Source organism: Euprymna scolopes, chromosome 19 (genome assembly GCF_053919585.1).
Source record: "Euprymna scolopes isolate OS-2025 chromosome 19, ASM5391958v1, whole genome shotgun sequence".
In the NCBI taxonomy this organism is placed as follows: Eukaryota; Metazoa; Mollusca; class Cephalopoda; order Sepiida; family Sepiolidae; genus Euprymna; species Euprymna scolopes.
The window spans coordinates 71,183,722-71,206,342 of record NC_136500.1 but is presented as its reverse complement, the minus strand read 5'-3'; the positions used below and the strand labels follow the sequence as shown (position 1 = coordinate 71,206,342).

The 22,621-nt window shown below is 33.7% G+C and overlaps 1 protein-coding gene across 5 annotated transcripts in view; it reads right to left on the bottom strand.

Moving 5' to 3' along the window:
• The window catches only part of LOC145303664 (uncharacterized), a 1,499,272-nt gene that overhangs the window by 539,476 nt on the left and 937,175 nt on the right, over positions 1-22,621 (bottom strand). For all 5 annotated transcript variants that reach the window (XM_080145262.1, XM_080145263.1, XM_080145264.1 and 2 more), the window contains one exon: positions 13,116-13,237. In XM_080145262.1, coding sequence (XP_080001388.1) covers positions 13,116-13,237 — 122 coding nt within the window. The remainder of the gene's footprint in view (positions 1-13,115; positions 13,238-22,621) is intronic.

Sequence of the window (22,621 nt, the reverse complement as noted above, 5' to 3'; positions counted from 1 at the left end):
ACTATAAAAGTAGTGGACAAATGTTTGTTTGAAATAGACATTTATGGAAGTTATTTAAGAGCGCCGCTCCCGTGGGTCCATGGGTAGAACTGCCTACTATCAACGCGATGGTCATAAGTTCAATCAATCCTTGGCTTGGGAGAGGTGCTAGTCTAGCTGTACTGATGAGTTGTGATACAGCGGAACAGTACTGTATGTGGAATAGACTTCGTGGCCTGGTGGGAGATGTCCTTTTCTCTTTGCTGCAACCTCTATCGCACAGAAGGGATGTTGCGAGTTTGTCTCTGCTTTATCGTTATTTTCATGGAAAGTGTTCGACTGAGCTTCAATCTATGGTCCCCCCTCACCAAACTTTCACAAGAAACACTAGACTAGCTGAAAACATTATCAATAATTTTCCCCACTCTTTATCTGTGCCTAAACCTAAACATAGATTCCATGATCAAAGCTTCTTTCTTAGAACTGCACACCTGTGGAATTGTCTTCCGTTTTCCTGCTTTCCAGCTGTCTATAATATGGTTGTCTTCGAGTCCAACGTGAACAAGTTTCTGATGAGCCGTTCCACTTAAGTTAACAAATTTACCGAACTTCCATTACTATCGATTACTATATTGTCCTTTTGACTACTCTACACTCTTTAACCCTTATCCTTGAGTGGCCTGTCGGCTTTGATAAGTGGTGACGCCTATGTAAAAAAATATATATATATATATATATATATATATATATATATATATATATATATATATATATATATATATATATAAATAAAAGGCTATATGTCGGTTATTTTCAAACTCTCTCTCTCTCTTTCAAAACTAAAAGTTGCAGAGCGAGGCTAAGGGCCTCGAATGATTAGGTTTTTACACACCATTCATTTATATAGTTTTTAAGTGGTAACGTCACCAGCTTTGAATGCTACAGTTTTGCTTTCGATTTCGATTCTGATGGCACCCAAATTCTTGTTTTTTTTTCAATTTTGAAATCACGACTCTATGATAATATATATGAAATCTGGAAAATTAAAATATCATATTGAAGCATATTTTATGACCGAGCTAAGTCGCCCACCCCCTGCTAGTATATATATATATATATATATATATATATATATATATATATTTTAATAAAGTTTAGTTTGTTTAGCAATCCTTCTTCTAAAACACAATAACTGTTGTATACAAACACATATATGTAGCTCTATTCACGTCTTGAGCACTGTTGAAGGAAGTGTTAAAAACGGATACATAAAATTTTATGCACACACATGAAATAATATAACAAAAGTCTGCATTCCAAATTTCAAGATTTTAATCATCTTACCATTTATTCTTTTATGTTGACATGTACAGTACATGTCAACATGATTAAAGAAATAAATGGTAAGAGGGTCAACATGTTGAAATTTGAAATATAGACTTTTGTCATTTGTTTGTTATATGCTCTGTAGTTACATAAAGTTTCATAAATTAAAGGATTGGTATAAATAAAAGGTGAAATATTATTGAAAAAAATACAACATATTTCCACAGAAATATATATATATATATATATATATATATATATATATATATATATATATATATATATACTAGCATTTCAGCCCAGCGTTGCCTGGGTGTTTGGATGTGTATGCTGAGCAAAAAAAAAAAAAAAAAGTGGTAGTAGGAAGGCAGGCTCGAACCCGTACCACAAAGGAGGAAAAGAACGGGAAAAAAACCTGACATCTACGCGGTTATGACCACCGCCAAACCGGAAGTGACATTTTTTTAATTTAGGCTAGACAATCGAAAGGAGAGGATAACTTTCAAAAATATCGGCGAAAAAACCGACCCCCTCCCTCTGTAGAAAAGTGCCCAGAGGTGAAGAGATTAATGTTTTTAGCCAATTTTTCGATATTTGTCATCTGAAAGGTCGAACTTCAAAACGATACTGATCTTGAGAAAATCCGTCGCCTCTGTCGAAAGTGTTGGGCAGACATGCAAACATACATACATACATTTATATATTGGTAACTAAACATTTTCGACCCAAACCAATGAAAAAGCTAGCCCTATCTCTGAATACCCTTTATGTAAAATTTCAAATATTTAGACCAGAAATTGTCTGAGTAATTTGGTAGAGACCGCAGAGGTCAAAGGCTTTTTTAATTTTGACCCCTTATTATGACCCCTTAGCATTTATTGTTTTAGGCTCAAATCAAGTTATTAAGTCAGATCCATGTCCAAGAAACCTATATCTAAAATTTCAAGTGTGTAGACCTAAAATTGTCGATGTTCGGTAGAGTTCTCAAAGGATAAAATCGCTGATTTTGACCCCTTAACAGCCAAATTTCCGTCCGAAAACCGATCACAAAGATTTTCCCAAATCTCAGTACTCTGTATATCAAACTTTGAGTCTGTAGACTTAAAATTACAGAGTTATTGCGTAGGGAAATGTACACAGACAGACAGAGACACTTTCAGATATATAGATGGATAGAATAATAGATTAAGAAAAAATATATACATATACATAAATATATATGGAAACAATTTTTTGTTTACTGTAAAGATTTTACGCAAATATTAGCGATCACTTTTTCCGATATGAAGAAGCGGCGAGTTCCATTAAGTATAAATCATGTAGAATATCTGCATGAATATAATTACCTGTAATAGTTAACTCTAGATGATCATAATTGGGAATTTATTAAAATGAATGTTTAAAAGAATATGCAAATTAGCTAGATATTTTGCTAGTGAATGCATTTCCACAACCCATATATAACAAAGTTGTTTGTTTTTTTAAATAAATAGAAAAGAGGGTTTTTAATATGAATATCAATACACACAAAAGAAAAACGAATTAATAGGAGTACTAGCATTTCAGCCCGGCGTTGCCCGGGTGTTTGGAGGTTTATGTTGAGCAAAAAAAAATAAAATAAAAACGGTCAATCTTTTTAAACTTTGACCCCTATTATGACCCCTTAACATTTATTGCTTTGGGCTCAAATCAAGTTATTAAGTTAGATCCATGTCCAAGGGACATATATCTAAAATTTATAGTGTTTAGACCCAAAATTGTCGGAGGAGTTTGGTAGAGTTCTTAAAGGTCAAATCGTTGAACTTTGACCACTTAACAGTCAAATTTCTGGCCGAAAACCGATCACATAGATTTTCCCAAATCTCAGTACCCAGTATATCAAGTTTCGAGTCTGTATACTTAAAATTGACAGAGTTATTGCATAGGGAAATGTACACAGACACACACACACAGATATGTTCACTTTATATATATATAACCTGGCATGATGATACTTTTTTCTACAAGTAAACTGTAACTAAATATACAAAATTCATGGCCCAAATAATATCTCAATGGCTTCTATGAGAAATGGTGCACTTTCTCCAAGTGATGTTACCTCAAGTAATAGAGCAGTTTGATTTGTTAGTGATCAGGAGAAAGAGAATTTAAGTAAAAAATAAAAAGGTTTGTCATGCAAAACAGATAAGGCAGTCATCTTGGAGGTAAAGTATCTATAGGGGGTACTTAGTATACAATCAGCAGTATTTTTCAGATTTGAGAGGAATTTTAGGTACAATAGTTTCATGGTTTGTTGTACAAGTCCGTAGTCTAGGTCAGGGACGAAGCACTTCTAATATTGCAACTGGGTGTATCTAATTTAAAAAGTAGTTGAATAGAGTATTATGAGGTGTTCTACTTAGCTTAGGGGTAGAAAGAAAATTTAAGGTAATATTCAGTGATATAAGCAATTTCATGAGGATTAGATATATGATCACTGGATGTTGAGCTGCTCAGAAGAATTCTTGTATCTATTCAGAAGGATGTCTTGGTGATATAAGATTTGAGAAATTAAGAGTCTGGGGTACAGAAAGTTAAGCTGGATACTCCACCAGAATAGATGAATTCTTGTCCAGGAATCCAGTAAGAAGCAAGAGACCACAAGAAAAACATTCTCCCCCTCTCTCTCTCTCTATATATATATATATATATATATATACTTTTTATTTATTTTTACATAAACATTTAGGTATCACTACACATTCATGAGTATGTTTCAGTCAATTAGTTATAACCAGCTGGAAACATCATCAGGCGATGCTGCATTTACACAATGGATATTGGAGAAAGTTCACAAAAGTTTTTGTCTGGAGAGCAATCATATCATATAATATTAAAAAATTCAATGAATTAAAATTTAAGATAACCACATTCAATTTTTTTTAGTGATGGGACGATTCCAATATTGTTCCCGATTCCGATACAATTACCGGTTCTGATTCTTTATAAATCTCTAAATATTTACCTGTTATTTTTTCCCAAATACTGTAAAAATATGTTAAACATGTAGATATTTCCTCAAACGTATAAATACACTTGTTGTGAAGAGGGGATAGTCTATAGATTTCAGGTTTACTGGTTGTTTAAAATCAATACATATTTATTATTTTATCATTAGTACCAATAGTTGAAGATTTTATTTTAAACAAAATCAAACGAAAAAAAAAGACAATTGAATGAATCGGATTGACACTGGAAAATAAGCACAAATGTTTTTGATTCCGATACGATATCCTCAAAAGTTCTGATTTTTCCAATTTCTGATTAATCATATCTACATTTATATATATATATGTATATACACACATATATATATATATATATACATAGTCAGTTTTCAAGGGTAATTCTTGGCCTGAAGACGTAATCTCCCCAGTACCAGGTGATTACAGAAACATGTATGCACATATGTAGCCATCAATGTTTTTATAAATAAATTTAATAATAATTTATTTTACTTATTTAATATTTTTAAAACAGTAATCTACGGACATGCATGTTTCGGGACCCCATTCCTCTTCACCATGGCTTGACTGTTACCCCAAACCTTATGTTTTACAGTCCAGTGTCTTAATCTATTATGCTATGAAGCTATATATATATATATATATATATATATATATATATATATATATATATATATATATATATGTATGTATGACTACTTCATTTAACCACATAAATTAATATACGAAAGTATAGATTGATGCGTAAACTTTAAGTATTTATTTCAACAGTGCTCAATACGTAGGTAGAGCTAGGTAGTAAGTTATAAAATATATATTTATCTTTATCTATGTCGGCCATCTTTTTTTAACATAGCTATTTCCATCTGTTCTCTTAGGATTCAGTTTAATCGATATATATATATATATATATATAAGTTATAAAATATATATGGTGATTAAGCTACACAGAATATTCCGCATTTCATCCACGCTAGGATTCATCAGGCTTATGCAGGAATTTTTTGGTTGTCTCGCGTTTTTATATACGTACCCACTATTGAGTTTTTAGTTAGCCAATCAGCTCTAGTTTCTACTGCACCCTTCCTAATCAGCCAATGAGCAGGCACTTACAGGGCACTTACAGGACGAAGGCCCAGCTGGCCCCCCGGTTGACCTGTTCCTTTGTGTTTGCTATTTTAGTAGGAAACGCCCTACTTATTTTAAACCTAGATTAAATGTGTTTTTTTTATGTTAGTTTATATATATATATATATACACGCACATACATATACACACGCATGATAATTTTTGTATATGTATGTTTATTTTATTTGTTTATTTTGTATCGCTATCCGAGAATAACGTTTCTCCTATGAACACAGTTGTTTGCTAGTTCTCTCCCATAGTTTAATAGATGTTGGGGTTCTTTAAAGTATAGGATCACAAATTTTTCATGAAGGCATAATCTACATGGGTCGTACATACTTGTCTTACTATTTTTCATTCGGCTATAATATCGGGTTTTGAAATCTAAGGAAGTCATACCTGTTGTTTTTATATAATGTTTCTTGTTATTCGGGTTTTCTTTCGCAAATATTGTGGCCTGGTAAACTATGCTTTTTGTTAGACATTTATTGTGTAGCGGGCAAAGTGTGTGATATCTGCAGTGTCATTTATCTTGTTCGTTATTAGTATTTTTGTTTTTATTTCTAGTATGGTTGTCGTTGTCTTGAGTTTGTTTATTATTATTATTATTGATATTATTATTATTATTATAACACGAAATATTACGTAGGTATGACTTCCTTAGATTTCCAAACCCAATATTATGACCACAAAAGTACATTCAAAAATAAAAAACACCAAATGAAAACAACTTTAGCAAACAAACACTGGGAACTCAAAGAAAGTGGACGTTCGCTGATATTCAAATGGAAAATAGTAAGACAAGCAAACACATGTAGAGACCTAGATGACTCATGTACATTATGCCTTCATGAAAAATTTGTGATTCTATTCTTTAAAGAACTCCAACATCTATTAAACTGTAGGAGAGAAGTAGCAAACAACTGTGTTCATAGGAGAAACTTTACTCTAGGGTAGTGATATAAAATAATTTTAAAACTAACAATAACAATAGAACATAAACAAATAAAATAAACATACACATACAAAAATTATCATGTGTGTGTATATGTATGTGTGTGTATATATATATATATATATATATATAGTGCAAAGTTTTGTTGAAAATTCAAAGACTCATGTTTTCTTTTTTATAACCTTCGTTTATTCCGTGGATTTTTCCATTACAGCTGTTTCATTAATGAGTTGGCAATTTTACGATTTATGTTTCCGTAAAAATATCCTGTCCTCACCAACTTCTTCAGATGTTTATCCATTAGATTTTTAAAACAAATGGTATATTTTTAACATGCTGGACATCGTATTCGGGTGAAAAGATTTCTACAGCCATGCTTCCTCACTTCCTCCATCTTTTGGTGTTATGTAAAGATAATTTTCCGTTTTAACCCGTACTTTCGTATTTTTATTTTTTATTTATTAATTATTTATTTTTGTTTTAATTTTCCCTGTTTTTCCTATTTGTTTTTTTCCAATTATCATATAATTTTATTCCTATATTTATGCGTGTTCATTTTAATATTGTTTTTTTTGCTTAGTGTTTAAATTCGTATTATATTACCCGATGCACGGGAGGTCACTCTCATGGTATCATTTTTATGTAGGATTACCTCCCTTGCATTTTTTTTCCTAATCTACTCTAGTGCGTGAAATTAAATATTTGTTTCTGTGCAAACACCCGTGGATTACATCTAGTCTTTTGTTTAATAATTTTTCTTTTGGTATTAGTATATATATATATATATATATATATATATATATATATAAACTAACATAAAAACACATTTAACCTAGGTTTAAAATAGGTCAGGACGCTTCCTACTAAAATAGCAAACACAATGGAACGGGTCAACCGGAAGTCAGCTGGGCCTTTGTCCTGTAAGTGCCTACTCATTAGCTGATTAGGAAGGATGCAGTAGAAACTAGAGAGCTGATTGGCTAACTAAGAACTCAATAGTGGGTACGTATATAAAAACGCGACACAACTAAAAAAATCCCCACATAAGCCTGATGAATCCTAGCGTGGATGAAATGCAGAATATTCTGTGTAGCTTAATCACCATATATATTTTATAACTTATATATATATATATATATATATATATATATCGATTAAACTGAATCCTAAGAGAACAGATGGAAATAGCTATGTTAAAAAAAGATGGCCGACATAGATAAAGAGTTCATTACCATCTACATTCCATTTACATTGAACCCCGCCTCATCCTATTACTTTTCCTACTTCAAATCATTTTCAATCCTATTCTTCGATTGTTTTCTGCTTTCATTCCATCACTATTATACCTCCCCCCCCCCGAAAAAATATCCTTTGATCTCCTTCTAAAAAAACTCAGACTGCTTTCAGAGTCCAAAGACTTTTAAAAGTTTCTAATGCATAAGAAAAACATGGTTTTTAAAATGACATGTCATATTTACGGTCTTACGAGCTATGTGAAAGATTATCTATATAAATAAAACAGTAGATGTATGTGTGTGTATCTGTCTGTTTGTAAATATTTAACCGATAGACTCTTAAACTACTAATCACATTATACCGTAATTAATAAGAAATAGTAATCATACACCAAGGAAGCTTTATAACAAGTAAAAGCTTTGTTTGAATGAATGAATAATGGGTATAGAAATATATTGGCAAAATGTTCATTTCAACTTGCCGAGATATGTTCATGTTATTCTGCGCATGCCTAAATTCAATTAATTTCTTCAACTCGTTTAATAATAGATCTTTCTTACCTATCTCTTGATAACTACATCGGTAGAGAACGTGTCTGGAACGCTAAATATTTTGGTCTTATTGCTAACTGATGGCACACAATTTTTCTTTAAAATTTTTTAAATCACTACTATATATTAGGTACAATATAATATTCAATATATATTTGACTCTGTAATAATAAATACGAAATCTGCACGAAGTAAAATATATTTAAGCATATTTTACGACCAGGCAAAACCGCCACCCCCTCTACTAATCTTAATAATTTTCACTTATTTAGGAAAACAAAGATAAAGAAAAATCTTTATGGTGTACCCACTTGTCACTGCATGAAGAAGACATATTCCAAAAATCACATAATTTGATCAAGTATTGTTTTTTTATTTATTTAAGAAAATCAAATTTTACGATATTTAGCGATTAAGTAATTTTAGTAGGCACTGATGAACCCATGATTCTGGGGAGGTAGTTAAGGGAGAGATAATCAAGAACTAATTTCGGATGCAATCAAATATGGCGACTTGTTTCTCTTGCATCGTGCAAGTTATAAAATTTGATTTTTTAAAATAATAATTAAAAAATTTAAAAAAACTACTTGATCAAATTAATTGATTTTTGGAATATGACATTTTCATTCTGTGACGAATATGCACACCATAAAGACTTTTATACATTTTAAAAAAATTATTTATTATAAGTGCAAGTCTAAATAAACACCCAAAACTCATCTGAAAAAATATATATAATCATTGTTCACCGCATTCTAATTAATGACAAGCTTTCGGATTTGGTCACTGTAATAATCTGGTTTTGTAATCGAGAAATTCTTGCTTAACTCCTTCAGTTTCATCAAGAGACTCAATTAGATGACCCTTCATAATGTGCTATATTGATGGAACAACGTTGGAACAATCGGTTAGATGTGACAGAACTTTTAACACCATCTAATTCTATAATCTTGTTACAGTTTTTTTTTCTGCAAACATGCGACTTTGCATGAAAGATTAAAGTTGAATTTTTCTATGAGGTTGAAGAAGCACGTCAAGAATTGATACTTTGACCAAATCCACAAGCTTGCAGGTCATTGACAGAAGATCGTAAAGAGTACTGGTCTTTATTTTGCAAAATAATTATTCTCTTATAAATTCCTGAGAATTTAGGAATATAGTGATTACTATAGATAGTATATACGATATAATCACATTGACACAACGGTTCTTGCCAGATCACCGAAGTTGAGTAACAAGGAGCCTGGCCAGTACCAGATGGGTAACCATTTGGGAATACTAGACGCTGTATGTGCTCTTCACTTATCTCGGCATTGTTTCCAGTCGTCCTGAACTTATACTTGCAACTGGAATTAAAACAGAGCCGACTCAGGGGAGATGTGGTTGGAGATTGTATAAGTCTTACCAGAAAAAATTTCACGTGTAGGTACCACTCATTGGGTATCGATAGTCAAAACTGAAGAAGGAAGCTTTTTATTTACAAGATATACAAAAGTGAAAATAAAATAATTTCAAGTTATCCAAATAATTGGAATAGGCAAGTGATATAACCTGGTGCATAAAGGTATTGAAAAAACAGGTTACATGACGATTTTAAAAACGTAAAAAATAAGTAACCAATAGATATATTTGTTTCATAATTTAACAAGAGATATAGCGGCGGCTGATAGCCTACTAAAAGAGGAAAAAAAAAAAATAATAATCACTGACAAAAAAAGCAAACAAAAAAAAAAAGTCTTATTTCTTTATTCATATTCACAAAGACAAATTGCCATTGAAACATAAGGAGCTACAATGAATTAGAGATCATATCTACGGTAACAGTCTAAGTAGGGAGTTGAGCAGAGAGATATCTGTTCACATTAGATTTAAACTTCTGCAAGTTAGTAATTGGGGAAGTAGAGACAGGGAAGGAATTACAAAGTCTAGCACCTTGAGGAAAGAAACCTTCAAAGTAGAAGGCTCTCCAGCATCGAGGGACCTCTTTAGTGCAGAAATAGGATTTTACTGCTTACCAGGTTAGTTGGGAGTATTTGCATCAAGGGGACACCTAAACTACGAGTTCGTTGGAGCACATTCCATTAAAATACTTGTAAAACAGGCACAGGTGTGCAACATTGGTATTGACAATGTGCGACCTATTAGATTGGAGACTCGTTTTTTGGACCCTGTCCCAGATGTGGCAATAATACCCCATGCATGGGCAAATAGTGGCTTTGTAGATACATAGGATGCGATCAGATGCGAGTATTTTTCTAGCACGTTAGAGGGAGCCTTTCATTCAAACTACAGTTACAATTAGATCGCTTACAGTACACAAAGTCAAATTTCTTAGTGCAAGTCATCTCTCAAGAACAAATTTTAATGCCAAACGAGGCGTAAGGGGTTACTGTGATAGGAGTCAGATTTTTTTTTTTTTCGGGGATGGAGCAACTTGTGGAAGGCAACAAGATGTTTGTTCACATAACATTTACATTTCTGCATGTTTGGTAAACAGATGGGAGAGAATTCCACGAGGAAGCAGTCAGAGGAATTAAGCTATCTGAGTAGAAAATCTTCTACAGTGTAGGGGTGGGATTTTGCTGCTAGTCGGGTTGGTTTGGGATATTCATGTTGTTGGGGGTGGGAGAAGGTCTATCTTTTCTCCCATGTCACATGACAACTTCCTTTTACCTTGTAAAATCATTATTATTGACCAACAACAAAAGACTTCTATGGCACGGATGAAGAAATCTCGAGATTTACTTGTCAATAGAACTAAGTCTCTTTTTCTTTTGTGTAAAAAGCAGGCTCCAAATCCAAATATTTTATTCATTTTTTGGGCCAATCAAAAACGCATAGAAAACGCGATTTACCAAACATGAAAAAGTCCTGTTTCTGAATTTGAGATCACTATCATAGCGTTTCACTTCATTTCAAGATCCATCATTGGACAGTGTCCGAGGCATCCCTCAGGTCTGCATTTGAGCATACCTCACTTAGGGAACAATCTATGAGGATGTATGCAATCATGGTCTGCATGTCAGTGGTGCAGGGACACCGAGCATCCTATACATAGCCCCACTTGTATAGGTTGTCCTGTGTTTTGGCAACCTTTGCTTGGGTCTGATTGATTGCTACCCACTCTTTCTGGGGGACATCAGAGTCTGGTGGGAACTCTTCTTTCGGGGCCGGAAGAATCTCGTTGTTGTTGTCTTTGACTGACCCATTCCACCAAATAAAAATAAATAATAATAAATAAAAAATTTGAGATAAGGATTAATAATTTGTATTATTCAAACTACTGTTCTCATCTTGAGTGTTATTCGCACAATGTTTCGGTTGATGTAACCACCGATCTTGGTTAAGTGCATCTTGTCGAACTTGAAATCTTTCTGTCGAACTCTGGGGCAAGTGCTCGTCTGAACTCCAATCTATGGTCCCCCCTCACCAAACTTTCATGATAAAAACTCGTCTAGCTGAAAACACTACCAATAATTCCCTCCACTCTTTATTTGTGCCTAAACCTAATCGTAGAGTCCATGAACAACGTTTCTTTCTTAGAAATGCACACCTGTGGAGCTCTCTTCCTTTTGCCTGCTTTCCAGCTGACTATAATATGGTCGTCTTCAAGTCCAACATAAACAAGTTCTTGATGATCCGTTCGCCTTAAGTAATCCAATTTGCAAAATTTCCACTACTAACAATTATTACGACATCGTCCCATTGACCACTGTACGCTTATTAACCCTTATCCTTTGTAAAAAAAAAAAAAAATCGGGTGAAACATGCTCTCATTCCACCAGCTATGACTGGGTAGAAGTCATAAGTATTTCGTGATTGTATTTTTAGTATCGGCAACAGTGAGACTTGAACCGTTGACCAAATACTTTATCCACTATGCCATGGGTCCTGAAGAAGTCTGGAGATTACACTGACTGAAGCTTTGTGCAAATAACACTTAAGAGGAGAACAGTAGTCTGAATAAACCAAACAATACAAATGATAAAGTCCAATATATAGTGGGCCATTTCTCTGGACTCGCATTTTCAACCAAAACCCCGAAACCTCAAAGATACCAGCAAAGTTGTTAATCAAATTCCTACTGTTAGTATTTACTTCCATCCCACCATGAGGAGATGTGACACAAGATCAGTCCCACAAAAGGTGACTGAGCAGCCTCATCGGCATTCCGCAGTAAGGGCGCTTCAGACGATTAGCAATAAACTAACCCCTGTTTCAAAAAGGCACCACCACATTACTGCAGGATTGCTTCCCGGCTGATTTCAATTTTGGCCACCTTCAAAATTCCAGTGATGACCAATGATCATTGCCAAAGAAAAGTCAATGGCCAGCGACTGTTGCGATAACGCAAATTAGTGAAGTTTTGATAATGACTTAAAAACAAAAATAAAACAAAATACTGTTAGAAATCCACTTTATACATGTCCCGGTAATATTGATGGGTTTCTAACAGTATTTTTGTTTTATTTGAAAGACATGATGGAAAGTTCAAGTATTTAGGTGTCAATTTGCATATCTTGTTCTCGATCTAACAAGTAACACTTTTGTTTTGGACCCAATAAACATTTTAAAGTGAGCAAAACAACAAAAAACTTTTCCAGATAGGTAGAAGAGTAACTTATCTTGCTTTTGATAACATTTATTTGTTATATATTTATTTTTTTTTTTTAAACATATTTTCATATCTATGTGTATAGTAAAACAAACCCGTTTCTTTTTTTTTTTCTTTTTTTTTCTTCTCTACTTCCTAATACTGCAAACAATAAAGACATAAGAGGACGATACACAAGAACGACATCAAGAAATTCTCATGACTGATCATAATGATGGAAATCAAAAAAGGTGGATATCTTCTCACACTTCTCCTCTTGCCGAGTAAACAACGCTGAAAGGAAAACGCATGCGAAGGAAATCGAAAGCTTTACTACTCACTGAACAGCAGTCCCTAAATTTCCGTGCATCAGGTGCAGACGTGAAGTTGAGACCCCACTCACAGTCATACCAAGGATCGCGCCAATGCACAAAACAATCTGTAGCAGGGCAAATAATAGTTCCTGAAATTAAGAAATCACATCATTAATTAGATATCGGTTCTCCCTATATATAAAGTTAGGTACATGTGTGTCTGTCTGTCTGTCTCTCTCTCTCTCTATATATATATATATATATTAGTGATGGGACGATTCCAATATTTTTCCCGATTCCAATACAATTTCAGATTCCGTGCTAAATACCCGATTTCGATTCTTTATAAATCGCTAATTATTTAACTATAAGATTGTTATTTCCCCCGATTTTCGTAAAAACACATGTTTAATATGCGGATATTTTCCTAAACGTCAAAATACGCTTGTGGAAAGTGATCTAGCGATTTTTAGCTTTACTGATAATTTAAAATCAATATATATTTATTTTTTATCATTATTACCAGCAATGGAAGATCTTGGTTTAAGCAAAATCAAATAAAAAAAATGACATTTAAAAGAATCTTTTTTGCATCGGAAAATAGGCATAAATTTTTCTGATTCCGATACCCCCAAGTCTTTCAATTTTTCTGATTCCTGATTCTGATTTCGAATAATCGTCCCAGCACTAATAATATATATATATATATATATATTTTTACTTCCAAGAAATAAACAGTTTAGAAAAAAACATAATACTCTCATGCAGTTTCTTTTCTGTTTTTAGTTCATTTTTTTTAAAGGAATTTAACGTTACATGTAATACTTGCGGCATTTCTGTTTATAATAAATAAGAATTATATTTATGCGTATTTTACGATCGGGCAACGCCGTGCGGCCTGCTAGTAAACACATAAAAATCGAAATTCAACACCAAGAATTTTCATTCAAACAAGAATTTTTCTATCAACTATTTGGATCCCTTGATGCTAGTAAGTGTTGGTTTGATTCTAAAATTTTGCATGACATTTTTTATTTTTTTGCAAGAAAATGTTGCCATCCTCCAACATACATACAGCACCTGGTATTCTTAATAATTACTAGGTTTATTGTTTTGACTCTAGAGTATATATCCGACACAGTTAATCAATTGAGAACCACATCACTATCTAAAAACGGTACTTGTACAGTTTAATGAAGACATTAAAAAAATGAAAATATCGAAAAAAAGGTTATATTGTATGTATCCGTTATGGAACAAAGTTCTCCAATAAAAAATTTTACTTAATTTCCTCAAGTAGTTTATTTTTTTATAGCGAAAAAACAATTTGATATTATACCGAGCAAAAGGTTCGATTTTTAGGAAGAAAAGTTAGCAATAAAGATGGGGAGGGAGTGTTGGCGCTTTAACTGGAGTTATCTCCCCGTGACGTGTTAAAAATTTCCATAATGGCTGACTTCAACGCGCTCTCATAAAAACATGTTTTTCTGCTGTAAAAAAAAAAATACTCAATCAAATTAAATGAAATTTTTTTTCAAAGATCTTCAGTCCAAAACAGATACGTACAATTTAACCTTTTTTTCGATATTTTCATTTTTTTAATGTCTTGATTAAACTGTATAAGTACCCTAAAAACATATGACATATTAACTGATATATACTCGAGAGTCAAAATAATGAAAAGAATATACCCTAGCAATAACATATAGTCAAGAATTAATACTAGAATTTTGAACCACTGCTTATATTTATACTTAATTTTCACTTACTAAGTAGTGAAGAGAGAAATTACCTCCCCTTTATTTTCGTTTTTTTTGAGTTTCCCCTTTTTTCATGGGGCATATCTTTTATTTATTTTTATTATTATCTATTAAATATCTAAATATTTTAAATATTTCTATGCGTGTAAAATATATTCATGGACACTGGGTATAACCACTCATCAGCATGGACCAACCAAATAAGGAAAAGAGTATGCTCTTGTCATAGCCCTAATCATCACTCATCTGATACTGACCAAACTCAATGTCGTTTAACTTTGGTGACCTAATGAGAACTGGTGTGTCGACGTGATTATGCCGTATATATGTGTTGCTTAACGAACTCAATCATGTGTTGTTGGTTGTGAATTTTATTCATACTTACTTTAGACTCTTTTGTGAGGAATACATAATATTTCGTTGTAGGTGTGAGAGAATGGCAAGAACAGAAACACCAAAGTTCGATAAATATAAACGAACGCAAAAAAAAGTACTCCTGGCAATTGACATCAAATCTTCATTTAAAATCTTGAAGAGAAATAATTCTCATAATATGATATCAATAAATTGATCTTCAGAAAAGGAAAAAAAAAAAAACGGTCGACCTAGACGAGAGGATCCAAAATGGCCGACCAGGACTGAGATATGACACGTGCCGTTGTTTCCTTAATAAATTATTTCAGTTAGGAAGAAATATCTCATGTATTAATAAATGTTAAATAATAATGAAACCTTACCAAAACAAAACGAAGTAAAAAAAAAAAAATATCTGACAATTCATCGGCTCTAGCTGAAATAATTTATTAAGGAAACAACGGCTCGAGCTTATACTAATAAATAGCAACTTACACACAAATAAATGTTAAATAATAATGAAACTTTACCAAAACAAAACGAAGTAAAAAAAAAAATATATCTGACAATTCATCGGCTCTAACTGAAATAATTTATTAAGGAAACAACGGCACGTGTCATATCTCAGTCCTGGTCGGCCATTTTGGATCCTCTCGTCTAGGTCGACCAAAAAAACAACTGATCATTATAAGAAGGAATAAAAAGATTTGGAATATTTACGTATTTCAGTTCTTCGTGTATTAGGTCTTTTACTTTTTTTTATTTTTGAAGACATCGATAATAATGGTTCCTGAGTCCCTTCTGCATTCGGACGATTTCACGATGATATTCTTTGCAATATGATATCTATAGTAGTTTGCAATTAGTTTGCTCGTACAGAGTGGATAGTTTTAACCATTGTAACTCAACCAGAATCACTTGCTTTACACAACGTGCAATAGAGCGCCGACGCGCGTATGTAAATGCATACGAAATGACGTCACTGGTAAAGAAAACAATTGCTGTTATCTGGGTAGCATCTATGTATCAAACACTTATCACTGGCTAGTTTTTGATCTTGAAGCAATTTTATTTATTTATTTTTAATTATTTTAGCTACTTAAAGCATACCTTGTCTGGAGCAATTTTCATTAAAAAAAAAAGTGTGCAAAATCGACGTAACAATCCAGTGGGGATGCTCTTTCTTATTCTGCTGCTATTTCTAATGGTTGCTGCTTAACTGCGCTCCAATTTCTGGTTCCTTCCTTGTAAAACATTCACAGTAACATTCACTTGTTTGTTACTATCATTACAAAAAAAAAAAAATCCTTTCTTCCTCGGTGTATAGGTAAAAAGAGTCATCTTTTCCTAACAATAGGAAGTAATCATGAGTGATTTCCCCCTGAACAGGAAGTAACCAGGGGTGATCTCCCCTGATAGCTATATATATAGATGAGACATGGAGGCAGCCATTTGCTTTTCGTGTGGATCTTAGTAACAAGCTGAAAAAAACACATTTTCCCACTTTACACTCAGTATACCTAAAACAAAATAGATGTTTCTTTCCGAATACCTCTTCATCTCCAGAACCGCTTCCCTGCAGGGTGCAACATGGCTGTCTTCAAGTCTAATATCAACAAACCTGACAAACAGCAAAATCCAAACTGACATCTGGAGGGAGAGGAGACCTATAATCAAGAGTTTTTTTTATTGTAATATTTTCTTCCCTCAAACTGTTAGATTTTGGAATTCCCTCCCTGTTTCCTGCCTCTCCAACTGTACTAACATGCAAAAATTTAAATATAATGTGAACAGACATCTTGCTGCTCAGCTCCCTATTTAGAATATCCCTGTAAGTATGGTCCTTACTTCACAGTAGCTCCTTACGTCTCGGATTAATAGGAGTAAAAAAAAAAAAAGAAACTTGCGGTAGAAGTTGTAAGTAATTTCTTAGTATCGCCCATACTGAGGATTGAACTCCAACCTCCAGAATACTGTCACTTAAACGTGAACCGATTCCAAAGTTCATCAAGATACACTTGACGAAGGTTAGAGGTTTCATCAACTGAAACATATGAGAACAGTGACTAAAACAATACATATATAATATACTTGTGTCTCCTCAACGTAAATACAGCTGATGATGTACAGGTCACTAGATGCTGGAAATCCTTTTATTCTAATAGTTTTTTCCCCCCTCAAACCGATAGATTTTGGAATTTCCTCCCTGTCTCCTGAGCCATCCTCCTAAGTTATCATCTTTTTCCCCTTGTGTTCACTGTTTTCAACCCTCTCATATTATAGTTTAGCAATTAATTTTTCTCCTCGAGTGGCTTTTAGTTTTGATAAGTTGTGTCTCTTTAGTATGAATAAGAAAAAAAAAAAAGTAAAAAAAAACAACATCCGTTTAAGTTGTGATGGAGAGTTGAAAGTTGACCTTGGATTTCATTTCAACAACCTCATAACTCTCGTCCTTCCTTCAGTCCCCACAGTCCATGATCAATATTTCTGACAATTAGGGGAAGAATTGCTGCTTTTTGGGATTGGCTGTTGTTTGGAGTTTATGATATATGGGAATTTTCAATCGTTTCATAGTATTTGCCATCATTCGACTGTACATCTATACATTTCATTGACTCTTATCTTTGATGCTATTCTCACAATATTTCAGTTGATGTAATCGTTGACCTTCTTCATTTTCTGCAAGGACCCCTGGCACAATGGATAAAAGTGCTAATTATGAATCGATTCTAAGTGACACTCTTCTGGGGGTAGAAGGTTCAATCCTCACAACGGACAATACTAAGAAAATAATTACAAATTAATTAAGGCTTCTACCTGGTCATGGCTGACTGAAAAAGAGCAAGCTACTCTGTGGATTAAATAAAGGGCTTTGGTGATTCCCTAAGCTCAAGGAAAGCCTTGTGTTCACTGTTTTCAACCCCACTCATATCATAGTTTAGCAATTAGTTTTTCTCCTCGAGTGGCTTTTCGCCTTGATAAGAGGCTGCCATAATAACTGAAGAGATGAAAGGAGGCTGTGATGAAGGTTATTGACACACTCACGCAAGAGGATTTCTACGGGGCTTTGTAGAAGTTGTTGGAACGATACGAGTGCATTACAGTCAAAGGAGATTACTTCAAAAAGGACTAGAGTTTCATTTGTGCCCATACGGAAAAAGTCTGGAAACTTATTGGAGGCACCTCGTAAATATGATATTTCAATTTATGCAAATTTCGTATTTATTATAATAGAGCCAATTTTCTATTGATTATTATATTGTACCCAATATATAGTAGTGATTTCAAAAGTGAAAAAAAAAAAATGACTTCGATACTATCAGCTAGAACCGAAACCAAAACATATTTATTACCATCTGTACTATCTCCTAATGCATAAAAAAACTAAAAATTAACATAGTTGAATGTATAAATGTATATTTGTGCATACATAGAAGAGCACTTTAAGTTCCAATTTAAAAAAAAATTTTACCCCTTAACAGCTATTTTTACCGGCTAAAGATCAAATTGAATTTGTTCCACGGATCAATATTCTTTATATATCAAATTTCAAGTTTGTAGACCAAAAATTGGCAGGAGTTTGGTAGAAACCATTCTGCAGACAAACAGACAAAGTCACTTTTATATATATAAATACTAGTTGCATATATCCAGCTTTGCCCAGTCGAAATATATTGCTGAGCAGAGGGATTAGTCACATACTATTTAAGATACACCGAATATCCTAATTTGTTACGAAAAGTGACTATATGTTGGCTTTAGGGAAGCACAAAACACATCCATTTTGATCTATGAAAATCAAATGCGAAATAACTCTCATAGCTTAAATAAACAAGCTTACTTCCAATTTTAAATGCAACTGTTGTCAACTAAAATTAAATATAAATGAAATAAATCTTAACAGAACAATTAAAACGATTCTATTGCAACAAACCATTAATAAAATCGAGTTAATTATTAAAATAGATTTTCTTTAAATATAATATGCAAATGAGGCTATTCATTAAATGTAGATGTCTTTTGAATACATAGCATGAAGTTGGAAAACAGTGGGCAGTCTCCTTTCTTCTCGGCAATGGGATTTTACCCTGAACCCTCAAAATCAACAGAGATTAGACCATTCCTGTAATGACCCGGTTCCTGTTGATTTTGCGGTGGGAGTCAAGTTCTGTGCAGTTCTAGGACAGGGCTGCTCAGGCACTTTTTGCAGGTCAAAGTGCCCCTTCTTGGGGTGCTGCTGACTTCTCAATCCCACTTTCCGACCCTGGTATCACAGTTCTTGCAGCGAGAAAGAAATACCTCCTATCTTGAAAGGGTTGTAAGGGCCTTTACTGAAACTTGTTTTTTCCCCCCCATTAATGAAATTTTCTACATAATAAAAACGGTTTTTACAAAATTTTATTTTTACACAGAACTTATATATATATATATATATATATATATATATATATATATTTAAAAAACAACAACAAAAAAAAAAACTTTGATTTGAGAATTTTAAGTAGGACGACCCTTGGTGTGTATGTAGTTTTATGGTGACTGAGAAGGAGTATAGTGACTAGGATTAGCTTTAAAAAAATCAAAGGTACAGTCACAGGGATGACCATAGACCCCCCCCCCCACACACACACACACATTTTTGATTGGCCTTGTGTTTGATTTGGTTTTGTTTGACAAAATAAATTATATAAATTAATTTGTTAAACTGTACCTTTTGTACATATTAATGAAATTGTGAACAGACAGACAGACAGACAAGAATACGATTTTTTTATAATACAAGATTCAAGCAAGCAAGGACGCCTGTGCGATCCACAGAGTTTTATAATTATTAAGATAGATTTAGTAGCAGCAGGTAACTTAGTTGTTTGCAAGGATGAAAGACTGGATTAAAGATTGAACCAGCAGAGGCTAACTGCTATCGTGCTTAATCAAACTTGTTTCAATGCAGGATTCTTTGTTGAATGTTCATAGACTCTTGCGATCTCATCACGCTACTCCACCGTCATCCCTTTTCCTATAGGTGGCTTCGTAAGTGGCGTTTTAGATCAGCCACAGGACTGCATCCCCTGTAGGTATGGCGGCAAACAATCATCGTACTCTACACAACAGTTTGAGATCTGTTTTCTCTGTGCAAGCAGGTGTCTCAAGTCTGGGCTGTTTTTACATACCCCCATTACATATCACGCAAGTTGTCTAAATTTTGATACATACATGGGTATGTAGGTATCGATGAACTGGTGTGAGCTATTGTGACTGCTTTTAGAAAAAACGAAAAGAAATAGAAGGAAAAAAAAAAGAAAGCATTTTCTTCTGCAACGAAAGTTAAGTTAAGAAAAAATAAATAAAAGAAAGAAAAAAAATCTAATCTTCTTCAAATCAAGAGAATGCCAACCCTTGTCAGGTATTGATTTTTTTTGTGACAAATCGAACTACCAAAACTTTTGGCAATTTAACTATTTAAGCCAGAAACTCTACCCCCCGCCCCACAACAGACACACACAAACATAGTATTCGCTTTGAAGCCCCTCCCGAGCAAGCACCCTTTATCCATCACTTTTTATCTTGTAGTTGTCTATCAATTAGACCGAATCGATCGTATTGATTATTTGTAAATTTCAATAAGATATTGATTGTGTAATACTCTCTAAAAATACACCCATCGACAAAAAACAAAAGCCCGAATGAGTGGAAAGGCTAAAAATAAAATGATGACTCCTGAAGAAAAATTTTTTTTTTTTTTTTATAATCCCATCTTGGGATTGAGGCTACAATAATCATAAACTTTTAGATTCTCTGTATTTCAGTATTTTTTTTTTTGATTTGATTTTAAAATTTTCAGTCATGTTATATATCTTCTATATATATATATAAAAGCGAAAATGTGTGTTTGTATGCATGTGTGTTTGTTTGTATGTATGTATGTGTGTTTGTATGTCTCGCAAAAACTTTCCATACGGGTCACGGAGTTTCGCCAGATCGGTATCATTTTAAACTTCTAACCTTCGCCCGACAAATATCGAAAAATTGGCTAAAAACGTTAATTCCTTCACACTGAAATCAGTAGTTTTCTACAGGAGGGGGGGGGTCAGCAAAAACCGTCCTCTCATGACAAGTTCGCTTCTACGCATGCGACAATTTCGCCGACGTTGTCTTAACTCAGTTGCTTAGAGCGCGGCTTCATTATCTAAACGTTTTGGGTTCGAATCGTGTTGTGAGATGTCTTTCTTTTTTTTTTTCCAATTTTTTTAAATTTTAATATTGTAGAAGGGTTATTTAAGCCATTTTTCATATATTTTTTTTTGGGGGGGTATTTTTAAAGAAGTTTTAACGTTCGTTTTTCTGTTTTCTTTTTCGTGTTTTCATTTTGTTTTTCCCATTTTTACATTTAACATTGTTCGTTTGCCTTACGTTAGTTTTTTTTACTTCGCTTATTCTTATGTTTTGATTAAAACCCCCACCCCCGCCCGAGCACACACACCTCCAAACACCCAGGCAACGCCGGGTAACCTCTAGGCTTATTTAAGCCATTTTTCACATATTTTTTTTTGTTTTTTTAAAGAAGTTTTAACATTCGTTTTTCTGTTTTCTTTTTTTGGTTTTTAGTTTTTTTGTGTGTTTTTTTTCGATTTGTTAAAGGTTTAAAAAATTTACTTCGCTTATTCCTATGTTTTGATTAACACCCCGCCCGAGCACACACACCTCTAAACACCCGGGCAACGCCGGGTACCCCCCCCCCTAGTCTAATATATAAAAGGCAAAATGTGTGTTAGTGTGCGTGTGCACATTTTGTGTATGTCCAGCAAAGGCCTTGGGGAGAGGCGCTCGGAGGGGGCACTGTTTCTTAAAATTTTTTATATGCTATCTAGATTATAATATCTCCGATTTACGAAAAGTGGTCGCATGTATCTTTAATTTGGGCTATTTTCGCATTATGTTTTACTCGTCGCATGTTTGTTTGGCTTTTCCGTATAAAAAAAACGAAACTGTGAAAGCGAAGTTTGTTCTCTGCATTTTGTGCCGAAATGTCCAGAAAGCAATGAGGTTTTATCAATGCAGGGGAAACCCCCTATATCAGATGACTGCTATTCATTTGGATACTCCCCTTTTTATGGGGAGCTGGTTTTCCCCAACATCTTGGGAAAACTGGCTAGCAGCCAAAGTTAAATCGCCTGATATTTGACCTCATTAAATTCACGCACCTGTCACTTAACATTTTAATCGCTAAATTAGAACGCTTTCCACTTCCTGTCCCGTTGTGGCCGAGCAGAAAGATGTCAGGTTTTTTTTCCCTTTCTGTTCAACCTTCGTGTCAAGGCTTCGGGTTCAAGCCTATCCGTCTCTCAAAACTTTTTTCTATTACACCGACAAACACACGGGCAATACTGGGCACCCCTGTTAGTCTAAAAGGCAAAATGG